Source organism: Fundulus heteroclitus, chromosome 11 (genome assembly GCF_011125445.2).
Source record: "Fundulus heteroclitus isolate FHET01 chromosome 11, MU-UCD_Fhet_4.1, whole genome shotgun sequence".
NCBI classification, from domain to species: Eukaryota; Metazoa; Chordata; class Actinopteri; order Cyprinodontiformes; family Fundulidae; genus Fundulus; species Fundulus heteroclitus.
Window position 1 is genome coordinate 37,524,680 of NC_046371.1, and position 23,130 is coordinate 37,547,809.

At 44.2% G+C, this 23,130-nt stretch overlaps 2 protein-coding genes across 2 annotated transcripts in view; both read right to left on the minus strand.

Annotated features, from left to right (window-relative positions):
* esama (endothelial cell adhesion molecule a) overlaps positions 1-11,568 on the minus strand; it is a 77,002-nt gene extending 65,434 nt beyond the window's left edge. The window contains exon 1 of the mRNA XM_012868134.3: positions 11,220-11,568. Coding sequence (XP_012723588.2) covers positions 11,220-11,280 — 61 coding nt within the window. The 5' untranslated portion in view covers positions 11,281-11,568. The remainder of the gene's footprint in view (positions 1-11,219) is intronic.
* Positions 11,569-16,903: 5,335 nt separating this feature from the next.
* Positions 16,904-22,097, minus strand: LOC105930094 (myb/SANT-like DNA-binding domain-containing protein 2). The gene is made up of 4 exons (XM_012868103.3): positions 21,631-22,097; positions 20,734-20,989; positions 20,575-20,638; positions 16,904-20,137 (listed from the first exon to the last, which is right to left on the minus strand). The coding sequence occupies exons 1-4, from the start codon at positions 22,057-22,059 to the stop codon at positions 19,219-19,221; spliced, it is 1,668 nt and encodes a 555-aa protein (XP_012723557.2). The 5' UTR covers positions 22,060-22,097; the 3' UTR covers positions 16,904-19,218.
* Positions 22,098-23,130: the final 1,033 nt, after the last annotated feature.

Below are 23,130 nucleotides of genomic sequence, written 5' to 3' on the forward strand. Positions count from 1 at the left end.
ACAGCTCCTACTTATTTATGTACATAGTGACTTGGTAATGCTCAGTGTTTGGAAAGTGCCAAAAGCAAATATTAGCTGTGAATAACTTTTTTTAACCCACAGGCTACACAGAACAATACTCAGAATGAGTTCTGTTCACAGAAGCTCTGAATCCAAATTTACAAAAAAACTAAAAAGTGTCATCAACTACAAACAGCCTTTCTGTCCATGTGTAGACTATTATGCCTTCTTTTCAAGGCAGGAGGAGGGGGGAAGAAGATAGATAAAAAAATAATAATAATAAAGATGACACAAAGACGTTTGGGGGCCTGCGCCTTTAAGAGTCTCCAGGCCAGGGATGTTAGTTGGGAAAGTCGCCCAGTGCTTTTCTCATGACCCCTCAGAGGATGCCTCTTTCCTTCTAAGTCCATGGATGGAGACAAGACGTCATAGGAGGCCCACAAAATGGACAATCCACAATCCAGTACATATAATTGTTGATGCCATGCTGCTCTGTGTTTACCTGTACAAAATCATCAGAGTGCTGTTTTTGCATGAAGTGTCAGCCCTACATCAGTGCAAACATGTTGTCAAATGTCAAACTGAACTTTCCCACAGTGTTTCCTATTCCCCATTGGCCCTAAAAATATCAACGCTTGTATACTTAAATATAGAAGCAAGTCAGTGAATGTGGGGCAACCAATCAAACCTCATATGAATGGGCTGAACTTTAGAAGTCAAAGCAGCCTTTAAAGAGAGCACTTAACAGCACTCTATATAATTTAATCACTGGATTAATCCTAAAAATGGGACTTTAATTAAGGTGATATAATTAGATTAACACTGTGTTATGCCCCCATGTTTAATCGTAGTGGCTATAAAACATTAATTAGTTTTAGAAAGTAATACATCAAAAACAGTTCTGATTGAACCAACACCTCGAAGAGCAATGTTTAAAAACAAGAGATGCACCGATAAACTGACTGGTTGATTTTATTCAATTGGCTGTGGTCAGCTGATTGGAAATTTAAAAAATCTGATATTTTACGGATCGTTAAACACATCATATAGAGTAAAATGGTGACACTCTTCTGTGTGGATGCTGTTACAGGGTGAAGAAGAAATTACAGTTAGCTATTTTCAGTATGAGATAGTTGTTACCAGCTTAAAAAAAAAGCTTTCTAAGTACCAGAAGGTCAATTAGTCTGTAACTTACCCAGACTGAAACATAGGTCCTTGAATACTTAAACACTTCGCAAAAGTATGTTAAGGCATGAGGTATCAGCAAAAAAGGTCAACGCAGATACTGCGGAAACTACCCTTACAAGTAAATAGTAAACAAAGGCAATTAATAACGTAAAAGTGACAATGTGAAACAGCAATTAATGACACACCCTGATCCAAGTTGATTTGTCTGCTAGCTGAAGGAACAAAACATTTGAATTATCTGGTTTTCCTGCTCAGCGGAAAAAGTCAGATACAGGGATGCAATCATGGTTGTTAATGATGTTTTTGGCCTTTTTAACCAACTGATCTCCCCAGAGTGAACACAGGTCTTTGTACCTGACCCCAAGGTGTAAACAATGCTGGTGAGAGCCTTCCTGTGATAGTTTTACTAAAACTGTCATGTTTATGGCTCTGCTGCAGTGTAATCAAGACAACTTCCTGTACCTGTTTGTCTGGCTTTAAAGACAGACAACCATCGACAGATTTAAACCACTGTGTGAGAAAATGTCCAGCTTTCTTCCTTGCCTCCCTTGTCCAGTTCCTGACCTAGTTCTTGTCTCTGGAGTTCCCTGTATTATCTTGTCCCTTGTTTTAACATCTCATCGGCTTCTATATTTTGGATGCGACCTGAACTGTTCTCACAACCACAATCTCTGCTAAGCCCCTTTGGATCTGTCAGCAAGTTCACCACAGACCGTACCCAGAGTTGCCTAGGAGCACGTGCTCAGAGCTGTTAGTGAGCACTTGCTTAGAACCATCTGTCTGTTTGGACCTGGACATTATTCTTTATTTCATTAATAAAACTTTTAAACGCAAACACTATGTCCAGCTGAACATTGGGTTATCTGTTTGTCTGTCTGGGCACAACAAAAACAACAAATAAATGTAAAACATCTAGAAATAACATAAAAAGAATTCAGTCTCCGTCCGTCTTCTTCCGCTTATCCGGGGTCGGGTCGCGGGGGTAGCAGCTTCAGTAGGGAGGCCCAGACGTCCCTCTCCCCAGCCACTTGGGCCAGCTCCTCAGGAGGAATCCCAAGGCGTTCCCAGCAGAGAGACATGGTCCCTCCAGCGTGTCCTGGGTCTTCCCCTGGGCCTCCTCCCGGTGGGACGTGCCCGGAACACCTCACCAGGGAGGCGTCCAGGAGGCATCCTGACCAGATGCCCGAGCCACCTCAACTGGCTCCTCTGGACGTGGAGGAGCAGCGGCTCTACTCTGAGTCCTCCACCGGATGACTGAGCTCCTCACCCTATCTCTAAGGGAGAGCCCAGACACACTATGGAGAAAACTCATTTCAGCCGCTTGTATCCAGGGTCTCGTTCTTTCGGTCACGACCCAATGCCTATGACCAAAGATGAGTGTAGGAACGTAAATCGACCGGTAAATCGAGAGCTTCGCCTTTTGGCTCAGCTCTCTCTTCACCACAACGGATCGGTACAGCGCCCGCTTCACAGCAGACGCTGCACCAATCCGCCTGTCGATCTCCCGCTCCATCTTCCCCTCATTCGTGAACAAGATCCCAAGATACTTGAACTCCTCCACTAGGGGCAGCACATCCTCCCCAACCTGGAGAAGGCACTCTACTCTTTTCAGGCTCAAGACCATGGTCTTGGATTTGGAGGCACTGATTTTCATCCCGGCCGCTTCACACTCGGCTGTGAACCTCTCCAGTTCAGTCTCATTACCAAGTGTATTCTCTACTGACCTCACTTTGCAATGCACCCAATATTGGCATTAATCTCATCCAAAGATTAAGGACTGTCCTGATATCCTGTATGTAGAAGACTGCTCTATTGTTAAGACATCACCTCTGAGGTTAATTGCTGCTGTGAGACAGTGATAGAGACTGAGAATTCAGCAGCACAGCTGCTCTACTTTATCCTTCTGAGGTTTCAGCCTCTCCATTTGGGAACACAGTAAGTTTGGATAAGAAGGCAGCTTTTGGGTAAACTCACAGCCATGGCAAGCATCAAGATTCTCTGAGTCTGCTGTTTGTCGGGGTGCAGCCGTGGATGGAGAACAACAAGGCCTGAACTAGAGGATAGATGAAACTAGCAAAGTCTCTCAATCCCAGAATATACTGTATTGACCTATTTCCATGACAGCTTCCATGGTGTTGGAGTTTCACAGCTTCAGAGCTGGAATTCCCATCATGTCATAGAGGTATAAACATATGAGCAGAACAGAGCTCTTCCTCTTTTCCTACAGCTCCACAAGACTCTGCAGAGGGGACACACATGTGGATGTCTTGATATTGCTGGCCCAGTAAAAGACAGCATCTCCAAAGAAACCTTGAATCCAGAATCAGTATGGTCTGCAGTCTGAGTGAACGCTGACCATACACCAGCTGAAAATAATGCCCCGTCCAGACGAACACGGGTTTGACTGTATCCAACAAACCTTTTAGTCGGTATAGGGGGTCCCACTCAGACGAAGCGGCCAGATTAGAAACCGGCTCCCAGACCTGGAAACTTTGAAACCGCCCCCTACGCTGGCTTCAAACAGAGTTATGGTTGTGCTCCAGACACTTTTCAGTTTATTGTGAATTTTACACTATTACATGTTGCTCCTCTACTGTGTTTGTGTGTACCAAAGACAAGGTGGTCCTTCCTTCTTTACCTCTGTGGCAGTGTTACCGTGCCCATAACTGGTGTGGCATAAGTATTACAATGCCTATTGTGCACTTTTTATCTTTACGCTCAAACTTTTTTATGCAGATACAGTCTTCGGTTCTATGTGGATGTAGCCTAAAACTAGCCACTTCAGCTCCTTCAGAAAATAATCTGAAAGAATTACAGATTGCCAAGGTCAGACTGTGTTCCTAATCACAATGATAAAACAGTTTTTTCCCTCAACATTCTGAAGAAGGCAGATTTGAAACTGCATCCACGCACACTTGCAATGTATGCCACTGCAAGTAGATGCTGAACCAAGAGCTGCTATAAAGCAACGCAGTCTCATCATCGGACATCCTCTACTGCTTATCAGAAGCAGAGTATAGTCAGAGGCAGTATCTGGACAGAGAAAATTAGTTTGAGTTTTTTATTGTGTTTTCACTCTGTGTCTGGTTAACTACTTGAATGCTCCAAAATGAACTCTCAGTTGTGCTCAAGTTGTAACAGATGGTCTGATGACGCGAACTTGCTCCGCTTTCATTTCATCCGACTAAACTGCATAAAGCATATGTGCCTGGACGTTAAAAGGATGCTTAATCATGCCACTCAGGTTCTGATAAAGCTAATATTTTCTTTGTGAGCTGAACTACTAACCCAGACATAACATCATCCTACCTGCCTTCAAGACGGCCATGTTGTGAGTCCATAAATGTTTTCTAGCCGACATCTTAGTAGTGTTAAAATAATATGCTGAGGGCTAATCAACACAACATTAAGAATCAAATGTCCAAAAGGGTATTCGTCTCCAATTTGACTAATTACATAAAAAACATAATTTTATTGAAATAGTATTTTCCCTTCTCCTTTGCATTGGTAACTGGTTGTTGAAACAAAAGCCAGTTGTTATTCTTATTTAGTAAAACTGAAATTAAACATTTTCTAAATTTCTCAAAAACAAACCATGGTTCTTAATCATACATAATCAAAGTAAACTGTGATATCAATGCATAATTGTAGTCATTGTTTTTGTTTTACTATCTCTTCCTTTTTTCGAAAGTCTATTAGTTTTGCTTAATCTTTTCATTTTTACTTAGTAGTTTAGTTAAGTTTTACGAGCTTAGTTAAGGATTTTTTCTTAGCTAAAAATGTAAATGTAAATTATTTTGTAAATAAATTCTGGTAATTTGGAAGGAAGTTGTTTGTCTATTATGTGCAAGCCAACAGCACTTGTTTGAGAACGCAAGTGCATGCAAGAAGTCTCGGCTTCATCTATTTCCTGACAATCAGGCTTGAGTAAAATTACTAACTTTGTTAATAATTGCCTTGGGCACTTAATAATAGTCATTCAAAGCCATAACAAAGCTATTGTTGCAAAACACTAGACAAGATAACCACTAATTTAAGGCTGTTTATTGTCTAAACTCCAGTCTGATCAAAACATTGTTGGTTCATAATGTATCCATAAGAATACAAGAACCCATAATGTATCAAGAAAATATGCAACGAGGTGGGGTTTATGAAAGAGACACTGTTCTATATTTAAAATCAGATTGAGACTGAACTGGAAATAATCTTCCCTCAGGTTCTCAATAGTCATAAATGTACCAGGTTACAAGACAGGAATTGAAGAGGAACAGGGCTTCATACTGAGCCCACTTATGGGGTAAGATCACTTCCTAAATAGACTTGTACATAAAAGGATAGTTGTGTCCATATTAGTCAGAAGTTGTGCATAACAAACATTCCCCATACCACTGCTCTTCACCCTGATGACCCAGGACTGCCGTGCCAGGTTCAGTACAAACCACATCAATAAGTGTGCAGATGTTACAACAGTAGTGGGTCTCACCAAGGAGAACAATGACCTAACCTACAGAGAGGAGGTGAAACACCCGGTGGACTGGTGTGACAAAAACGATTAGATTCCTGGGGGGTACAGATTACTAGTGTTGCACCGATACCAGTATGGGACGGGGCTCTGATCCAGCACTAAAAAGGTGGTATCGGTATCGCCGAGTACCAACAAATAGGGCACTGATACCATTTTGATGTTTGTATGTCACTTGAACACAGCCTTCTCTCTCCCGACTAGTACTATACATGTTATATAAGTTCATGAAAGTTGCACTATTTTGGCATTTGAGAGCCAAAACTCAGGGTTTAAAAGAGATTATTAATATAATTTTACTGTCTTACTGTTGCACTACTATTATGATTTCACGAATGTTGCACTATTTTGGCTTTTGAGAGCCAAAAGTTTATTCAACTATTGTCACCCATTACAGGTAGGCAATAAAAAGTTCTACTACCCCAAGTAGTACGCAGTTCTTCATATATACACACATCAATTTCAAACAGATGGTATCGGTATCGGCCAATACTGCACAGCCAGGTATCGGGTATCGTATCGGGGCCAAAAAATGACATTGGTGCAACACTACAGATTACAGACACTTTGACCAGGTCCCTCCACACCTTTGCTCTTGTGAAGAGAGCACAACAGCATCTGCCCTTTGATGAAAAGAGCAACAAGCCCACCCCACCCAGCCCTTACTGACCAGCTGTATCTCTGTCTAGTCTGGGGCCTGCAAAGCTTCAGACTGGTAATGTGTAGAGAGAGTAGTGAGGACAGCAGGGAGAATCATCAGGTCAGCACTTCTGGCTGCCCTCTGGCAGGAGGTTTGGCAGCTTCAAATGCAGAACAACCAGATTTCACAACAGCTTCGTTCCACACCTCATAAAACTGCTAAATTCCCAAGAATCCCCCCTCCCATACATTAAAAACTAGCCACTTTACATGGACACTGTGAACTCATTCACACTGAGTAACTGTACTATCTGCACCATCATATGGTGAGTTTATTGTTGCAAGACATTCTGCTGCTACATATACTTTCATACTATTCATACTATTTTACTCATAACCTTTCTAAAATATCTTTTTTGGTTTGTTTCTACATTCCTGACAAATAATTTTTTTTATGTTTCTCTTTTGTCTTCTGTTTTTTACTAGCAAGAAACTTCGCTCAAATGTACATTGTGAATGTGCAGTATAGTATAAAGTGCAGGCTTTTAAATTGCTGATATTATGTACTGACAGGTCCCTGACTCTCCCTATGGAGGTTCAAATTGTACCACTCATCTGTGACAAATACACAAACTGCACAATCCTCATAGATCTGTAATCCAACCTCAAAGTGGGAAGAGGGTTGGCTGCAGATCTATTTTGTCTTATTCTATGGCAAAGGCAATTAAAGATAAGGCCATTATCAGCTAATGTCTCATTTCTGTAATTTTAGAGGACATTGAAGACACGTATTCTGGGATCAAGAGCTATCACTGTAACAATAGTTAGAGAAAAAGAAAACATACCACTGTAGTTACCATACACACAGATACAGTGTCAGAAGCTTCATTACAGTGTTATCTATGGCAGGGGGATCAGTGTCCAAAGTGGCTCTTAGAAAATAATTTGCTACTAAAAATAAGTCTTGCAACACTCTCACTCTCTACTATAAATCTCTGACAGTCACTAAAGAAAATGAGCACAGACAGTGCAGCCAGCTGACCTTCCATTGAAGCCTTTTGAAGCTTGTACAGACTGACCATGTTAAATTAGTAAAGCCCATTGAGGGACCCACCTGGAAAACAAATGAAGACGTTCGTTTACCAGATGGAGTGTCCCAAATACAAGACTAATTGTACAGCGGTCAGTGGGGAGATAAAGCATTGCTGCCATTAGCATCTGGGCTTAGATAGGGGATGTCTGACTTTCAGATTAGCTTCTATGCTCATCTAATGTCTCTCTAAAACACAGTGCCAGTGTTCCAGCTTCTGTTTATAAAGGGCTTTCTCTTACTGGGGCTCGCAGAAAACAAACACATGGACTAAACTGTCATTTCTAGTCTTACTGATCTCTAAAAAAGCTTTTACACTAGTCACATTCACCCAGCTACTCTCCCAATGCTCACTCAATTGTGCACCCATAAGTAGAACAGTTGGCCAATTTGGGCTTTATTGCCTTGCCCAAGGGCTCATCAAAACATGGTGGAGGAATCAAACTTGCAACCTTCTAATTGCCAGACGGCTACTCTTCCCACTTAAGCAAACCTGCCATTTGCAATACAAATAATTCTGGTTCCCACTTGCGACCATGGAACATTTAAAACATACCTGACTTGCCATGGCAGTTTCTCAGTTATCCGGTTTGTGAATACAACATGCGGCTGATCCACTACGCAGATCTAACACTGTTAACATTATTAAGAGGCTCAGAAAAATACATTCTCACAAAAGTAAAAATAAAATAAAATCTGTTCTAGGACTTCCAAGGATGAAAATCAGACTGTAAACCCAAATAATCAGACCCAAAGGAGCAATTTAGTCATTTCTCCAACTTTCCAAGGCGATCTTTTTTGGTAGAGGATGTCAGAGAGCGTAGAGAAGCAGAGCTACTGGAACCTCAGGAGAAGCGCCTGTAATCCCTTTGTTTCCACATTAGCCTCTTTCAACATATAACACAGCTCTGTGAAGGGTTTTACCTTTACCCAAATTGTTTTTTGTTATAGATTGTAGTTTGCTGTTTTGCTTGTCTGTCTACTTTGTTTTTCACAATGCGAGTGTTGGAATCTGAAGGTAACTTCCGTGTCTGTACCCACAAACCTTGTGAATACAGTTGATTGTGATTCTGGTTAACAAGGTTGGTTTACACACATTTACCAAGGGAATGCACTAAAACCATGCTCACTTTAAATGTTTGTGTTTTTTCCGCCGACACAATGTGATAAGTTAATTATTAAACCACTTAAGGCACAGTGTTCTCAATTGAAGTTATAAACTGATACGATCCAGTTTGAGAAAAAAGGTATTCTGTTTTTGGCCTCAAAGGTTTGTTAGAGAACAAGCAGCATGAGGAGGACCAAGGAACACAGCAGAGAGAATGTTGTAGAGAACTTTAAAGCAGCATTAGGTTTGAACATCTGCCACAGCTCGATTCAATGCATCACCTGGACATGGAGAGAAGATGGACTACCTTCAGACCCCCGAGACAGGATATGCACTATTAGTCCTGCATCTTCTTCAGAACTCAGCAGCTCGTGTCATCACCAGAACCCCCTCTTTTCATCATAGTACCCCTGTCATTCAGCAGGTCCGTTGGCTCCCAGTTCAATTAAGAATACAAATGAAAATCCTTCTGCAGACTTTCATTACCATCCATAACCTTGCTCCTCCATATCTGTCAGACCTCCTTCACATCGCCTCCTCCTCCTGCTCCCTCAGATCCTCCTCCTCCATCCACCTCACTGTACCTCCAGCTCGACTCGTCACCATGGGGAGCAGAGCTTCAGCCGCTGCCCAGCTCTGGAACTCCCTCCCTCCTGACCTCCACAGAACTGACTCTCTCCCCTGTTTAACACCCCCCTGTTCCAGCTCGCTCTTCAAATACAATGTTCTTGTCCCTCTTCTTAACTGTTAGTTTATATTTGTCTGTTCCATGTATTTGTATTTCTTGTTGTCTGTAAAGTGACCTTAAGTGTCAAGAAAGGTGCTGTTAAATAAAACGTATTATTATTTCTAACTCAGTCTGTGGATGTGCAGCGCTGGTACAGACCTACTGCTGAACACTTAATGCACTGAAAGGCGTTGCCTCAGGGGGCTGAACACTTTTCAGATTTCTATTTGAAAAACATTTTGAAAACCACTTGATGAGACGAAATGGCACAAAACCCAAAGGGTGTGAAAACTTTGGCACGTTCTCCTCACATGCAGTGAAACCTGGTTACCAAAATCTGAAATGTGTATCTGTCTGAAACGTAAGGGCAGCAGATTTACTGGTGCATTAAAGTTCACCATGCAAACGTGGCTATGGATAAATACACCCCCCCCCCCCAAATGGTCATCAGTTTGTCTCCACTGCCAGGGTTCCACATAACTCCACTCAGAATAACTTCTTATTGAACTGAACCACTAACCGAGACCTTTTCTTGTTAGTGGGAGGATGCTTGTTCACTTCCTGCTCCAGGTCCAGCCCCATCAGGACTCCAGGAGCATGTTGTTTCCTCTCCCCACCGCCTGCTATTCATGACCATTTCCTGCCGGTATCTGGACTGCTCAGTAGGCTTCAGGACACACCTGCAGGCCCCTCCATGGTGGACGGCGGGGTTTTATTGTCCTATTGTCTGCTGACGCTGAATCACAGCCTGCCATGAAAACTCCACACTGGTCAGCAGATGATAGCAGAGCACTGCCCTAAACCATAGTGTCACCCTGGGTGCTAAAACAAAGCTATTTGTCATGTTTCACTCCTCCCCCAGGGAGCAATAAGCAAGCCTGAGGTTGCCTATGTCAGCTCATCAGATTGTTTTGGCAACACCGCTGAGAAGCAGACTCTGAGCGGGAGAGAGCTGTGTTCATGGATCACAGGGTGTGTGAAAGTCACCAGCCAGTCTGGGAGCTTCCAGCTACTCACCTGGAGGGCTGAAGGTAAACACAGACGCTCTCTTTTTCTAAAAGGTGGTGGCACACCTGGGACAGAGAGCTTCAAGCACTCCTGCAATGCGGTCTCTGATGGCCACCATTCTCAAGCACATGCATTCACTTGCTTCCAGAGTTCTTGAGAGAAAAGGCGTCAGAGTGATCCTTCACACAAATCTCTGGCAGGGAAACGAAACCTGCCCCAGTTCTGGACGATGCTGTGAAGAATTCTCCACCGGACCCCATTCCTGTGAGGGGTAGGGTTAGTAGAGAAGGTCAGAGCCCCATTGCATGATTTTACAAATACATTTTGAGCTGCAATGTGCCCCAATTTCTGCAGCGCACACCTAGAAGGACCTAAAGTAGGAGGCATGTGTGGCACAGTTATCAGGGAAAGAAGGAGTTTAATGCAATGTTGAGCGAGAGGGACGGCTGAGCCAATGTTGGAGCAGATATAAGGGGATTATTCCTCCCTGGGGGACATAATCATGTGTAACACGCTTGTTTTAAATCCAGTGGAAAACAAACAGGTGTTTCAACCTTAAAGCCCGGCCCACTGCTGGCTCACACAGATCCAGAAAAACAGAGCTGTCAGTCATCTGCTGCTTGGTTATTGGCATTTCTGAACCAGCCTGGATGTGAAGGAGAGGCAGATCTGAGCAGAGGGCTTTCTGCTAAAACAATCACACACACAACTTATTGTTTGACTGGCTCTGCTTAATCCGCCGGATAAAATGTGCTTTACTTGTCAAACTCCCTCAGAGCGCTCAGTGAAAGTCACCTTGAGGAACCTCAGCAGAACAAGCCCACTCCTTAGACAGGAGTTCTTTTTAAGAAGGTCCAACTTTTGAGAAATGTGAGAAAGAAAAAAGGCAGACAGGCAGGAAAACAGAGGAGAGGTAGGACAAAGAGCCGATACTAACCTGAGAGCCCCAGGAGAAAAGAGAGCCAAGTAAGTTTGCTGGAAGTAGAGCAGATCTTCATGATGGTGTCTCCTGTCCCGTCCTGATCTTTGTCAGACCTCTGATTTCAGCCCACACAGATCTCCTCCTCCTCCTCACTCAGACGCGTAAGGGACACTCGCGGTGGGAACGCGTGGAAACGTCTGATGTCTCCACAGCAGATTCTAATGACTGCTGGATCACCTCCTCCGACACTAACTGTCCTCCTGATCTCCTCCTCTTCCCGCTGAATCCCTCCTTCCGGCTCTCGGAGCGAGAACAACTCTGCAGGTTGTCATTCAGTCCCTTCCTGAGAGGGAGGAGGAGGAGGAGGAGGAGGAGGAGGAGGAGGAGGAGGAGAGGGGAGTCCCGGTCCGGAGAAAAAGAGCCGATCCACCTTTGCGACTCAGTCCTGCTGCTATCCTCGGTGTTTAAACAACTTCTCATATCAGCCTTCAAAATAAAGTACCTCTATTTGAAACGCTCACCAAAAGCTGAGGCCTAAGAATGATGCTTTTATTTTGACAGCAGAAAAACGATCAACTTCCGTCCTTCTTGTCGTAATACGGGCATGCTTGACCAGTCGCACCTGTTCTGTGGTTCAGCGCCAGGAACAGGTGGATATGATACCTTTCAGTGACAGGGAGGCAGATTTAGATAAAAGCAAATCATTAGGAGGTAATCCGTGCTCCCCAATACCGACAGACACCACTTTGGAAAACACTGAGAAAAGTGTTCATCCGAAAGGGATAGGTGATATTAAAACTACATAACAGGTTTAAATTTAATTAAATACAGTAATGAATAGTTAAAAAAAAGAATTATACCTGATCCTTAACTAAAGCATCACCGTATGCCTCGGTTTCGCTTCCATCTACAGTGACTGGTGTTAATTTTAATTTAATCCCAATCTGGTGCCTATCTCCAGCGTTCACTGGGGGAGAGGCGGGTTCACCCTGGACAGGTCGTGTTAACACTTCACAAACAAAATGTGTTTAAAAAGTAAGGTGAATAAAAAAAGGTTATTATACAATACAAACTATTAGTTTAGTGGTCTTAAATACAATGACCAGATCACAAGTAAAATACATTTTCACAGCTAAGAAAACTAGTGTTCATATCAATATTAAAATTGTATTATTACTTATTATTAATAAGAAAATAACACTGTACAAAATCAACTATATATTCATATTCCCCTGCCAACTTGCTCTGACCCAAATTGGCTTCAGAAAAGGCAATAAAATAAATGATATTACAGAAATTCTAGACAGGCATATTTACATGTTACTCATCTAGTTTAAATACCATGTCACAAGCTTTTTAAATACTAAGCCTATTTTCCCAAACCTCACACTAAATCCTGATCCTCTCCTCTCATCTCTCCTTGGAAGTGTTCAGCTGCGGTTCCATCATGTGTGAAGAGGTTTAGGCTTGAAGGCAGAGGCAGCAGACTGGACTTCGCTTGACGTGAATTCCCAAGGTAGCTCACCACCCTGGCATTAAAATATGGACTGACCTGTACTCTGCAAAGTGGTCCGTGCTTCTTATTTCATTTTCTAGGGTTACTCCGTTGCCTCAGCAACAACGGAGAGGCTAACGCAGGTGGACTGCTCATTTATGCGAGGTCAGCGAGGGTTATCCTGTGATTAAATCCAAAGTAGCAGAGTCCAGCTCGTGTGGGAATGAGATTCTGTTGTGTTGTTGCTAACGGCCTCTGAGCTTCTTTCTAAATCTACAGTTTTCAATTAAGAGCTGAGAGAACATGCCTGCTGATCTGAGCATGAGGCATACTTCAACAAGACCAAGGGCCTCATACTGGAATATGCTAAATTCAGCTGATATTGAGTTGAACAGCCACAGAGTAAAAAACATCTGGAGGGCAGTTGTACGGCCCTCTCCAGCTGTGTCTTTAACAGAATTAATTTCCCTACAGTTTTGCTAATCCTTATCTGCCTTGATTTCCAGAAATCTGCGATTTAGAGAGTCTTCGAGACCTAATACAAATGTTTAGGGAAAGTGAAGGCAACCAGAGAACCAGGAGAAAATGTGTTCATGCACAAAGAAAACATGTAAGCTTCACAGTAAAAGGCCCCAGCCAGGCTTTGAGTTCCAGGACTGTCAAAATACCTCTAAAATCCGGTGGTGTGGTGAGCTCAACCATATTCTCTATCATTCACAAATTAAGAATTAATTTGGACATTAAATGTATTAGGTTAAGAAAGCAACATAGAGAGCTCTGTAATTGTATGTTTTAACTGATTGTGGTTTCAGTATTAAATTATATGATTGACTGATTGTTTTTCTCTTTCTAAAGGAATCAAGTACTTTTGTATTAAATAAATGAAGCAATAAGTGTCTTAGTGCAGACAGGATGAGTAGAAAATAGAATTATCATATTCAGTGAGAAGGATGTTGTCCATCTGTAGCAGAGGAGGAACCAGACCTTTGCTTCAAGCCACACTGGTGAGTGGGGTAAAAGGGTCGGAGGGCCCTGGCAATGGTCAAAAAAGGGAACAAGACCTCGAGCTCAACCGACAAAAGAGGAACTCGCTGCCTAGGGTCACGGTCAAACGGAGATGAGAGAGGTGATGCTGTTCGATGCAGACGGAGGGTGTGAAGCGCTGCAACCTCCCAGCGGTTCTTTCACCGGATAAAGGAAAGGTAATTTGTGTACTCGTTGCTCAGTTTTCATCTCAGAAGACACGCAGGGCGGAGCAGAAGAAAAGAAGACCCAGGACGGAAGGACGATCGTTGAGCCAAATGAAGGAACACGGTTCTTCTATGATTGTAAAACAGTCATGGTGCATGGTTCTAGAAATATTTTGGAGGTCTTAAAAGGTTGCCTATAGCCCAAACTTTAAAACAACACCCTTAGGGACTTTTGAGACTTTAAAAAATACTGATTGTGTAACAAGTGCTAATTTATAGAAGTAGGAGCCACCGTTAATAGGGCTGTGGTTGGGGAACAGGTGGCTTCAGGCTACTAGGTTGCCTGACCTGTCCACTGCAGAAGGGTGTGGCCCTAGAATGAAGGTGGTTAGTAGGTCAGTCATATCCTACTCATCTAGCTGAAAAGGTCTCACAGGAATTCTAAACAGGTTAATACTCGTTAGATTCAGAGGTCTTTAGAACCCCAGCTAGTCTGAGCTTTAACCCAAAATAGGAAGGATGTGGGGAGCAGGGTTTTAGTTCAGAGCCGTAATCTTGACCGATCCTTCTCCTTCTATTACATTTAGTTGAATGTGCCATAATGGGGAAAAGCAGCTCATTCATCTGCAGGGACAAACACCTCCTCGATGCATGATAGCATTAATATTACAGCTGCCAATGCTTCAGATTGTCTACATAATGGAGCCTGGCTCTCCATAGAGTCCCGAGCGCCGCTCCCACCAGTTAGTCTCGACCAAGAATCGCTAAATGGACGAACAACATCACAGTGCCCCGATTTATTGAACAAACTACTTTTCTCCGAATAAGGCAATTACCCCGGAACTTGAGGGACAGAGGGGACAGAGCAGGAACAAAATGATGATAGCTCCCTGCTCTCCAGACTGATGCTCTTTTCCTACAGAGAATGATTTTTTAACCTCCTTTGTGTGAACACATGATGTATTAACTACTTTCAGGATAGAAGGACCATTTTACCCAGTATGACAAAATGTGTTTCTGAACAGGATTACCAACTATAGCTTTAAAACATGACATGATTAGTAGCACTTTAAAAAGATGCAAGTTCTTTTGCTCACATAGCAGGGTCATCAACTGAATTAGATTTAGTGGAGGCACTAAGACAGTCATAGTTTTTGGGCACTAGAAGAAATCCCTTTTGAACTGGATTTACCATTAAAATCTAGCCTTAAAAGATGAGTATCAGACTACTGCAGTAGACCATCTGTAGGTTCTGTGGATCTAAGTTACTGCTGTAAGAGACATAGTCTGGACCACAACAACTCAGCATCAAACGTGAATGTGAGGCCAGGTCTGCCAGGTCTGCCAGGTCTGCCAGGTCTGCCAGGTCTGCCAGGTCTGCCAGGTCTGCCAGGTCTGCCAGGTCTGCCAGGTCTGCCAGGTCCAGTTTTCTGGAAGGCTTTTTCTCCCTCGTGTTGAACTTTTCCTCACATTAGACCACATGCATATGCTTTTCTAAACAGACTTTATATTTCAATGATGGGAGATTTCAGCTTTTGCTGCAAATTCAGTGGAGATTCTCAACAAAAGCTACATAGCGCCATCTCCTGGCCAAAAGGAGAGACGGCATCTTCAGTCTGAGAGAGTTGAAAGTTGTTTTGTCAGTAAACCGCTGCATTCAGGTTTACACTACAGCACAAGTTCATTTTGTTACAATGTTATTGTTTTAGACTCTATTGTGATTTATTAGCGTATGTTCATGCATATCATTGCAGCTTGTTGTGTCTGGTTGATACCGTCTGGCTTTGCAGCATCTGTGTAATTGAATTATGTAAAGGATTCATCTGCAGCACACTCAGCATGTTACTCCAAGTTTATGGTCATTACATTTATCATGAGAATTTATGTCTAAGACATAGTCACACCATTTGAACCTTTCGTCATTTTGTCACTACAGACACACATTTCATTTTATTTCTTTGGAATTTTGTGACACATTAACTCAGTGATGCATAACTCTCAAGTCAAACAAAAGGAATGCATGAAAGTGGTGTGGATTTGTATTCAGTCCACCCTGGTGTCAATACTTTTAGTATTAACATCAGTTTTTGCTGCAGTTCCATTTCCATGAATTCCCCCGTACAGCACTGGGCATCAACAGAATCACCTTTTTATCTGTGCTTCTTTAAAAAATAGCTTGAGCTCAGTCAGCCTGGGCAAGCAGTGGCTGGAAACATGGGGTTTTAAGTCACACAGATTCCTAATCTGATTTAGCTCTGGACTTTGAGAGGACCACTCTAACACAGCCCTAGTAACATGTTTCGGGCTGTTGTCCTCCTGGAATGCCTCACTATCAAGTGTTCAGCAGCCTTTTTCAGAATTCAGCTCCATCCATGTTCCCACCACCTCTGATCAGCTTCCCTGCCAATCAGAAGGAAAACGTCCCCGCAGCACAATGCTGCCACCATGTTCTACCATGGCCATGGCATGTTGTGGGTGATGAAGGGTTTTGTGTGTAGGATTAGTTTTGTCTCGTGTGATCAGAGCCCCTTCTTCCACTTGTTAGCAGTGTCTACTGCATAGGAAACTAAAATGGACTTCTAATGGTTTTTGCTTGGTTCCGGGTCCATAAAGGTCTGATTTGTGAAATTTTTAATAAAATTAAAAAGTTCAAGAGATTCTTTGAGCTGATCTCTCCTGCTTGCTGTCTAACCTCTGAGGCCTTGACAGAGCCGCTCCATGTAAACAGAGATGATGATACAATGATACACAAAGGCCGTTTTTATGTGACCTCTGGAGGTAATTCATCTCCCTGAATCTTTTTAGGAGTATTGCAGTAAGAATGGACTCAACACAAATGTCCACAACACTTTGGATAGAATTTATGAAGACCATTCCTTCAGATGCACAATTATGCTCTTCTTTGTGTCACATAAAGTCCCAATAATATAAGCGACCTAAATTCTGTTGCCTGCACCCATTTCAGAGCCCAGAACATCAAGAATTGCTAAATGACTCACAAATCATTTTCAGGATGTGATTCCACAGAGTTCTCCATTTATTGTTGATCAAACATGTAAACAGACAAGATGATGACTTTGAAACAAGCACATACAGTACATGGCATTAATCAATGAGGTAAAAATATCAGTTATCTGGATACCTTTGATTTCTGACCAAATAAATGTCACCAAACCTGGAATGCTCAAGAACACCAACGTTCTTAAATATATATTCTATAAGCTATATGGTAGATTTCACATTACATAGAACCATATGGACACACCATGTTTTGTTCTTTACCACAGTTCTTTCCTGGCACATTGCACACAACCTGAACAACCTGCTTCCAGGTCGCTTTCAGACCCGGGAGCCAACCCCATATCCTGAACACGATAAACATTTCCTGTTGTCTGCATTTGAAATCTTACGCGCTGGATTCACTGATGACACATCACTCCATCAGCGACCGTCCAGAGGCTGCAGCAAGGGATGCTCCAAACTACTGGCAGGTGTTTCCAATGGAGAACCCGGTTTGTTCTAGAGTGAGAACAGGTAAGCCAGCTGACAGAGACGGACAGGGCTGTAAACTAAACACGTGCATCAGAGCAATAAAACCAGCGTGAGACAGGACTGAAGCCATCAGGGTTTCTTAATGGCTCTGGCTTCTGATCAGACACCGCCACCTGGTGGCCACACTGCACTTGGTTTCTAATTGGGTTCTTTTCATGTGTCGGATTATAAAACTTCCTCGATCTGAGGCTTTTACAACAAGGCATCTTAACTAGCCCCTCGACAATAATGAGCATGCTTAACTCAGCAGGTGAGAGAACCTGCTGGAGCTGGAGTCATGGGACCAATTAGTGAAGAATGATGTAGGAAAAGAAAACGGGACTATATGAAATCACCATCATTAGAGTCAGATCTGACAGAGTCTATCGATCTCACTACATTCATGTGCTGCAGGTGCCTATGGAGACGCGACAGAGGTCAAACCACCCAGCCTGTAAAACAGACAATCATAGTATGGTTGGCCGGTTATTTTCTTTGATCGCCGTGAATATGAAGATCAGACGGTAAGATAAGCTCCCACAGGTGTGTAAGGACATTTGTCCTTACACACAAATGTGTGTAAGGAAACTCGGTCCAACAACTGACCAAAGTAACTCTCCATTGTCTGCTAGTGGTCTGCTGCAGAAGTGATGTGTTTGTATGACTCCTATAAATGATATCTGCCAGCAGTAGATCTCAGAGTTATTATGGATTGATCTTAATCTGTAAGAGTCACCAGGACCAACAGATCAGAGCTGCAATCATTGGGATTATTCCGAAACACAGAATGTGTCATTAAATGAAACGAGCTGAATATAAATTAGGAATATTTACCTCCATGATTAAGGTAACAGGTCAGTACAGAGAGAAATCATCTGATGCACAACGTGGCCATGAAATTGTCTGTTCAAAGCTACAGACGGGACGATAAAATAGTGGAAGAGGCGAATTGACCACTGCTGCAGCTATTTAGGGAGTCTGAAGCAAAAAAGGTTAGAAGAACCCGACTCTGGGCAGAATATGAACCCAGCAGAGATTTAGGAAGTCATTTCTGGACGGCTGTAAAAACTGGTCCTTAAATTCTCCCTCAGGAACAGCGTGCTCATGAAGTGGACCTGCACCTCTGATCCTTCATCTGGAATCCCACCCTGCTGGGGATCAAGCTTTGATTTCTACATCAGACTGATGATAAGAAGCTGTATAACCCTGAAAATCCTGAACTAAGCTGGAAGTGATCATTCATCCTGCAGGCTGTTGTGAGGAAGCATCTCCTGCTGCTGGCCCCGGACATGTGCAAAACCAAGGCATGAATCTGCCTGCACCCAGAGATGCTGCCAGTGAAGGCCGTCTCTGACACGGTCCCCTCACTGCCTGGCTCGCTCCATCCTACTGAGGTAGACAGATGCATACTGAAGCGTAGTCCCCTTTCCAACCCTGCTCTGCCTGATCACGCCACGTACAAACGTCACAAGCAGCTCAACACTTCTAGTGCATGAAAATCAAGCCGAGTCAGCTTAAATACCGGAAATCAGATTAAGTGTTTCGAATGACTTTAAGCGCATCTTCAGGGGCTTGTTCTGACGGGCAGCTTTAACTGTCGACAGATAAAGAAATAAATCTGTCAGCGACAAATGAACATTAAATAGCAACACTTGTTTCCATGACAACCAGAAGACACAAAACCTGTAAACCCTTGAAGCTGCTTGGCTGAAGCCAGATGTAAATCCCCAGAGCGGGATCCTGCCAGCACCAGCGCTGCTGACTCCTCTGTGAACAGCCAACCTTAAACACTGAGTGGTTACAGCGTCTCCCTGTTGTTGAACTTTAACGAGTAACCCACAGCAGTCTCCAGGCACTCCACCAGGGAGCCCGCCGACAGGAAGTCCAGCTCCACCTCTATGAATTTGACGTAAACGGCGCATCGCTGGGCCGATTCTCCGCTGCATTGGCCGTCCGGAGCCGTTCTGGCGCTGCGACAGTTCTGCTGCAGGAAGCGGGTCACGCTGGAAGGCTCCCCGTGGGCGCAGTGCTTCCCTGGTCCCTGAAAGTGCTGGAAGAGGCACTGCTGAATGGTCCTGTCCTCTGCTATGCCCAAGTAGCAGTACGTGACATTTGGCCCAGTCCTGACACCTTGGCCCGCTCCTGCTTCACACCGCTCTGACCCGTTTTCTGCCTCACCCTGAGGCGCGTCGCCGCCGTCCTCCCGCTCCGCCTGGGGAGACGTGTGAGCGGCGCTGTCGCAGGACAACGGACACTCGTAGCCCACGGCATACAGCCCATGTGTCTTGGGGATGTAGCCGGGAAGGAGGTAGTGGGACGAGACCTTGCTGCTGCTCATCACCTGAGACTGTGACACGGGGATCCAGTCCACCTCCATGTGGAGCTCCAGGCAGCGGGCCTCGCTGATGGTGATGTCCAGGAACTTGTAGTACACGTTCTTCCAGTTCATCTTCTGGACTTTGGTCATGACGACGCGGCCCTCCGGCTTCTCTGGGTTGAAGTACTCCCGAAGCCTCTTCCCCAGCGGCACCTGCGAGCTGATTTCAGCGTAGTGGTAGCGTACGTCCTCGCGCCAGCGCGTGTTGTAGCCCACGCCGAAGATGGCCAGCTTGTTGGACAGGTGGAGCCGTGAGAACTCCGTCCACGTCTGGAAGTGCTCCCAGTTCAGCTGCACGGACTCCAGGATGCGGATGACGGTCTGCATCGTCTCCTTCTTTCTGCACGCAGGAACAGATGCAGAAATCAGAATGATGCCATGAACTAACCTGTCAGACCGTCAACCCCACAGTTAATTCAGAAACACCATCCTATGCTGTGATGACATCACACACTCATTTATTTCCCAATATGGCCACTTCTGAAGACAACTGAGTGCACAGAATTTTATTTAGGGGGCTGAGCACAAGCCCATACCGGGATTTTGCCACTTTTTGAAAACCATTTATCATTTTGCTTCTCTTCAGATGTGTGCTACTGTGTTTTCTCTTAAAGCTGTAAACACAGATCCTGATCCAGTTTGTAGAAGGATCTAGTAAAGTTGTTTTAACACCCAGATTCCCAGGGTGAAGAGATATGACTGTAATTTAAAATGATGTAACAACAGGCATCATTCAGAAATCAGTAAAAATGAAGAATGCTTGTCTCATTGACTTACTGGGTTAGTTCAGACAATTCTGCTTGAATCTGTAGAGCTCTGCTTTTAGGCACCTGTATGTCTTCTAAACCAGAGAAAAGCATGAAAAGAGAATAAATTGGACCGTTAGTTGCATTTTTTTCACAGCGTCTTTACACTGAAGGTGAAAAGAGAAGTTACCAGTGTCCATGTCTCCCTCCTGGAAAGCTGAGTCCAGCACCTGGTTGCACCAGTCCTCCTGGGAGAAGTCCTCCAGCGTGCTGCCATCAGACTCCATGTCCTGGTACAGGCCGCTGCTGTTGATCAGCACCGGGGCGCAGCTCTGAGAGTCCCAGCCTCCCTGGCCGAACACCTTCTCCAGCTGCTCCAAGGTGTAGCTGCTCTTCCTCTTCCCGATGCCGTGCTCCTTCACGCGGCTGTAGCAGCGCCTCAGCGTCTGTTAGGGACGGCAGAGCAGTGAGGATTCCCTCAGCAGGCACTCAGGGACAACTCTACAGGCACCCCCCCCCACAGCTGACCAGAGCCAGAGCCATGGAGCTGCAGCATCTTTCCTTCTGCTACCTCACAGTGCACAGTTTTAACAAAGTTTCACTGGACCTGGGAGCAATGGGTTTATAGAAAAGCTCCTTTCCCATTGTTTTGGGTAATCACCTGGTCAGACAAATGCCTGCTGTTTACCAAACCTTGTGTGTTTATAAAACGTGTGTTGTTGCTCTGATGGCTCATGGTGGCCTAAGAATCTACAAAAATACACCAGATTTAGCAACATGTCCCATTTGCCCTCATAGGAGACATTATTAGAAACAGGACCAGCGCTTTGGCAGATAAGAGCAGATGAACGGTGTGCTGTCCTCCTACCCCCAGCTTGGTGTCCTGGTAACAGTGTCATGGTAACAGTGTCCTGGTAACAGTGTCCTGGTAACAGTGTCCTGGTAACAGTGTCCTGGTAACAGTGTCATGGTAACAGTGTCCTGGTAACAGTGTCATGGTAACAGTGTCCTGGTAACAGTGTCCTGGTAACAGTGTCCTGGTAACAGTGTCATGGTAACAGTGTCATGGCGCAGCCCCGACCCTTACCTTCATCCTCTCCCTGCACTGGGACGGGGTTCTCTCGTAGCCCAGGTCCGACAGCGCTCTGGACACCCGCTCGTACATGGCCGGACCGGGGGGCTTCCCGGAGAACACGGTGCCGGCCACCTCCAGCTGCTGCATCCTGGCCTCCGTCAGCCTCTCGTTGCCCCACACCGCTATGAGGGCGTTCGTCTCGGACGGCGTCCATGACATCCCCCGGCAGGCGGTGAAGCTGTTGGAGGATGAGGCCGCCGTCCGGCTCGCCGCGCCGGAACCAACGTTCAGAGGCGAGAATCGGTTGGGTGTGGAGGAATTGGAGTGGTATTGAATGCTGTCACTCAAATCCTCGGACTCGGGAGATGGCACCTCGGTTTTCGGTATCTTTAATGGCGTCATTATCTCAGGAGAGAGCTCCGCGTTACTGGACGCCGCCATGTTGCCTCTGTTGCTAAGGGGAGGGGGTGGTGGGAAGAAGATGTCACGTTGTGAGGGCTGGGAGGAAAGGATGCGGCTGCTGGGAACACAGCCGTCCTATATGACGAATTATGTTGTAAAATAGGTTAAAACATTAATTCAACGCAGGATTAAATGAAGCACTTTCGTATTTGGAGTGTATAAAAATACACACTGTTCCCCCTCACTGTCTTGCATAATCATTCATAACTTTTAGTCTTTGGAGGATTACTAAAATTATTTTTATTTTTTGCTCAATATATTTGAATAATAATGAGGCAGGGGATGTTTAAAGGACTTTCTTCTACTTCTGAAGTAGGCCTATAATAAGATACTGTACACACAATTAGATATTTGTGCTTTTACAATTTTGGTAAATAAAGAGCATAATATCATGGCTCTGTCGTCTGCCTCCAAGCTAAGTATGTTAATTCTTAGCATGGAAGTATTTTAGATCTAAATTATGTTAATTCACTAGGGATGCACCAAAATGGAAATTTGGACCAAGATCAATATCCAGTATTCTACCACGATGTCTGATAACCACTTTTTACCTGGTATGTATGTATGTATGTATGTATGTATGTATGTATGTATGTATGTATGTATGTATGTATGTATGTATGTATGTATGTATTTATGTATGTATGTATGGATGCATGAATGGATGGATGGATGGATGGATGGATGGATGGATGGATGGATGGATGGATGGATGGATGGATGGATGGATGGATGCATGAATGGATGGATGGATGGATGGATGGATGGATGGATGGATGGATGGATGGATGGATGGATGGATGGATGGATGGATGGATGGATGGATGGATGGATGGATGCATGAATGGATGGATGGATGGATGGATGGAAGGATGGATGGATGGAAGGATGGATGGATGGATGGATGGATGGATGGATGGATGGATGGATGGATGGATGGATGGATGGATGGATGGCTGAATATTCACACAGTGGTGAGAAACTGTGTGCCGCCTTCCTGGTTTCTTATGTTTTTGCATGCATGTCACACATTTCTGTCTCAGAACATCA